This window comes from Adiantum capillus-veneris, chromosome 26 (assembly GCF_014529385.1).
Source record: "Adiantum capillus-veneris isolate H3 chromosome 26, ASM1452938v2, whole genome shotgun sequence".
Lineage (NCBI taxonomy): Eukaryota > Viridiplantae > Streptophyta > Polypodiopsida > Polypodiales > Pteridaceae > Adiantum > Adiantum capillus-veneris.
Window position 1 is genome coordinate 68631278 of NC_140956.1, and position 4014 is coordinate 68635291.

The 4014-nt window shown below is 42.3% G+C and overlaps 1 protein-coding gene across 1 annotated transcript; it reads right to left on the reverse strand.

The window, feature by feature from the left end:
- Positions 1-671: 671 nt before the first annotated feature.
- On the reverse strand, positions 672-3233 carry LOC147423612 (uncharacterized). The gene is made up of 2 exons (XM_086501374.1): positions 2700-3233; positions 672-1341 (listed from the first exon to the last, which is right to left on the reverse strand). Exons 1-2 carry the CDS (start codon positions 2884-2886, stop codon positions 875-877), a joined length of 654 nt encoding a protein of 217 aa, XP_086357500.1. The 5' UTR covers positions 2887-3233; the 3' UTR covers positions 672-874.
- Between the last annotated feature and the right edge of the window lie 781 nt (positions 3234-4014).

Here is a 4014-nt window from a genome sequence, read left to right on the forward strand (position 1 = left end):
TATTTTTAGGCCTCACCATGGTCTTTCTCTCCATAGAATGACTATATTGGAGAGAGAAAGCACATGTCAAAGGACAATGAAGCATGCAAGAAGTGCACCATGGCTACGGAAGTGCCAAAAGATGAATGTCACTTTGAGTGAATGGACAAGAATTCTACGAGACTCAAAATGGAAAACTATAAGGTACGGTGGATGGGAATAGGAGGCAAAGTGTGTCCTAGCCGTCACTGTCGGGGGAAGGAGGGCCAATATTCCAACTAATTACTAATTCCAAGTGTTGATGTGTGCAATGTGGATTGGTTGGACTTGCTATGCTCTTCCTGCTGAGCTGTCAGACGCAGGTGCCATTCCCTCTGCTGATGTGTCACGACCTTGCGCTCCTGCATAGATTCCAGGCTCTGAGTTGGCAAGCATTGATTGGCCAAAGATGTACATAATTCCCAATGTTGATGTGCGTTGCTGGCTGAAATTCCGGTGTAGAATCTTCAGAAGATGTACGGTTGACCGTAGGTGCAGAGACTTGTTTACTCCTTGGGTACTCAAAATCATAAGAAATTCCTCAAAGACCATGCATAGGAACATGACTCAAACATGATTACTAGGGTGAAAGAATATAGAATCAAAGCTAAAGTATCCATGAACACAAACTCCCTCTCTATCTCCATATACCGTTGTTCATATGATACCACATATTATTTCACAAATTTTATAATGTTTAGAACATCAAGTTATACAAAAGGGTAAATTCTTTATTGATTGTCTTGGACAAATGGTTCATAAGGTATTATTGCATGAATAATAAAGAATGAATTGAATGGAAATTAGAAAAAAATCCTATGGTACTATACATGCTATTGTTGTATACATTGCTAGACTAATGAAACAATGAGGTTTGCCAAAAGAAGAACATGGTGGGAAAGAAGAGACTCCAAAAGCAAGTGGAGAGAAGATTGATGGCCCCGACAGTTCCAGCGATACATAGGCCGAGTAACATGGTGAGGGAGAGGCTTGGCCGGCATTGCAAAAGCCGCTCCTGTATGTGAGCCATCATAGAACATACCTCCTCTTGATAGAACATTTGATAATCTCTCTCCCATTTCATCCACCTCTCTGACCCCACATTAGAACTACACAATTGAATATCATCTAATTGGCTCTCTTCCTTTGCTTGCATCATAAGCTCTCGACTCTTGAGATGTTCAATTCTTCTCCTTAAGTAGAGCATAGTTTGGCTTTCTTCTTGTGCTTGCATCCTAAGCTCTTCACTCTTCAAATCTTCAATTCGTCTCCTTAAGTACAACATATTTTGTGCATTTATGCTCTCATCAAATGGACCTCCATCTACACCCACCATACAAAATGTTGAGTATGTTTATCATGCTCATAGACACAAGAACTAGATTTGGAAATTTTCTCATGTAAGGAAACAAAGCCTTATTCAGTGTTTTTTATACAATGCATAACATCATGAGCTTCTGCTCGAGAGGCACCGCATACCTAGCTAGGTACGATTGGGGGCAGGGGACCACCGGCCCCCCCCACCTAGCCGGCAGTCCCCTGCCCCCAATCATACCTAGCTAGGTATCCGGTGCCTCCCTCACAGAAGCTCATGATGTTGAGGTAAGTCAGAATGTGGGAATTATTGTGAGAATTTGTCCAAAACTTCTTGTGAGAGTAATAATTACAATTGAACAAGGTCTTCCGATGAATAACTCGGTAATGTGTGTGTGTGTGAGAGAGAGAGAGAGAGAGAGAGAGAGAGAGAGAGAGAAGAACAAGAAGAGTATTTTAACGTCGTATCCCAAGAGACCTTAAAGATCTATCTGACGAGGAGAGTTGAACTCAAGACCTGTTATTCAAGATGGGAGAAGGAGAAATTTCAAAGTCATAGGAAACCAAAGATATACCCAACGAGTCTTGAACTGAAGAACTGCCACTGCAAACAAAAGTTAAACTAATAATATGTAGAACTCGTAAATTTCTAATATTTCAGATGAAAAATAAGAATTCTCTGAAACATCAAAATTTGTAAAAGAGAAGGGTAACAGTTGAGGAAATGAAAAGCCCGGTGTCAATGGAAAAAAGACTTTGTACTCCCTATATAATTTGTGCAATGTGTGTACAATATTTCCTTGAGTGTTTCACAAGAAGTTTCAGAGAAATTCTCGCAATAATTCCCACACTGTGACTTACCTCAACATCATGAGCTTCTGTGAGGTAGGAGATGCATGCCTAGCTAGGTACGATTGGGAGTATACGGGAACCGTCAGCTCGGTGGGGGGGCCGGTGATCTCTTACCCCCAATCGTACCTAGCTAGGTCTGCAGTGCCTCTCGAGCAGACACAAGAAGTTTTGGACAAATTCTCACAATAATTCCCACATTACGACTTACCTAAACATCATGAGCTAATTTTGTGAGGGAGGCATCGCATACCTAGCTAGGTACGATTGGAGGCAGGGGACCGTCGGCCTGGTGGGGGGGCCGGTGGTCCCTTGCCCCCAATCGTACCCAGCTAGGTATGGGTGCCTCCCGAGCAGAAGCTCATGATGTTATGCATTGTATGAAAAACACTGAAAAAGACTCTGTTTTCCTACATGAAAAAAAATCTAAATCTTCTTGTGTTTCTTCTCATAGGAGTTCAATTTAATTTTGTGGAAGCCATTAATTAAGTAGCATTAAAGGTTTATAATTAACATACCTTTGCCAGGATTGGATGTGAGGCGCGTAGAAAAATCTTTGGTCTTGCACTGTACTTGTAGTGACACATGATGATTAGGGCGCCGCTGCCTGCAAGGCCGCCGGGCTGCAACCTGCCTCGGCTTGCAGATCTTGTGTGGCTGCAAGGCCGGGAGACCCATTAGCGCGCTTCTGTTGCAAGTGGCCATGTTGCTCTATTCTACGCTCAATTGTCAGATTGGGTCGTACCCCTCTCTCTCTCTCTCTCTCTCTCTCTCTCTCTCTCTCTCTCTCTCTGTGTGTGTGTGTGTACTATGCAGTTAGTAAGCGAGAGATAATGTTCGAAGGATAGGAATCGTGCGTGCGCGTGTGCGCCAAAGATAACCTCAGGAGTAGTAGGGAGGGGAGGACGATTCTCAGGAGTAGGCTATGTCGGGGATAAGAATAGTGCGAGGGAAATCTGCAGAAACAGGATTGGTTTTATAGTTTAGCAACCGCACACACACCCACAGAGAGAGAGAGAGAGAGAGAGAGAGAGAGAGAGAGGAGCGCGTGCGGCAGCGCGCTCGATGATTTCAAGGCGATATATGTCTGTATATAGAGGCATGTGCGCGTAAATGGGTTGGCTGACGGCCCTAAAATATGAATGCGCGGACCGAGTCTCCCTTATTAATCCACAAATGTAATGCCACAATATAGAACTCTTAAGATGGTCCCATAGTAGTAGAGGAAGAAATTCTAATTAACTTGAAAACTGTAATGCCAGATAGAGCTCTTGAGATGGTGCCATAGTAGAGGAGAGAAAAAAAAAATGAGGCAAGCTGTTTTTGTTCCCCATTATAGCTTTAACAACTGTTTGTTTATTTTCATGGGCCATCGATAACACGATAAGTGTTCGGGAAAAAGTGTGTCTTGGCTTGCAATTGTGCTTCTTGAAAAATCAATCATGCTGGTTAGGAGCAAGATGAAAGAGACATATTCTGCTTATAATTAAGGAAGATGCTGTAAAATATGAAAAAACTAGTGCAAATTTCACATGCTGTCTCTCAAAAACCCTAAAAAAGAATTGTGTATGTTTCGGAGAATGATTTTTCATGAACAGGATTGGGCAGCTAGCAATTATGAAATCTCCGGGACGCTAGCGCCTTGAAAGAGATTTTAGATCATGTGATTCAATAACAACAATTCAATAACATCATATGAAGAGTGGGGGGCAGGAATATATATATGGACCCATATATAGGTATATATATGGACATATACATAGGTGGTGTCTTTTTTTTTCCCCCTTCCCTACGTTTATTGTGTTAGGGATAGCTTATAAAGAGGAAAAACTA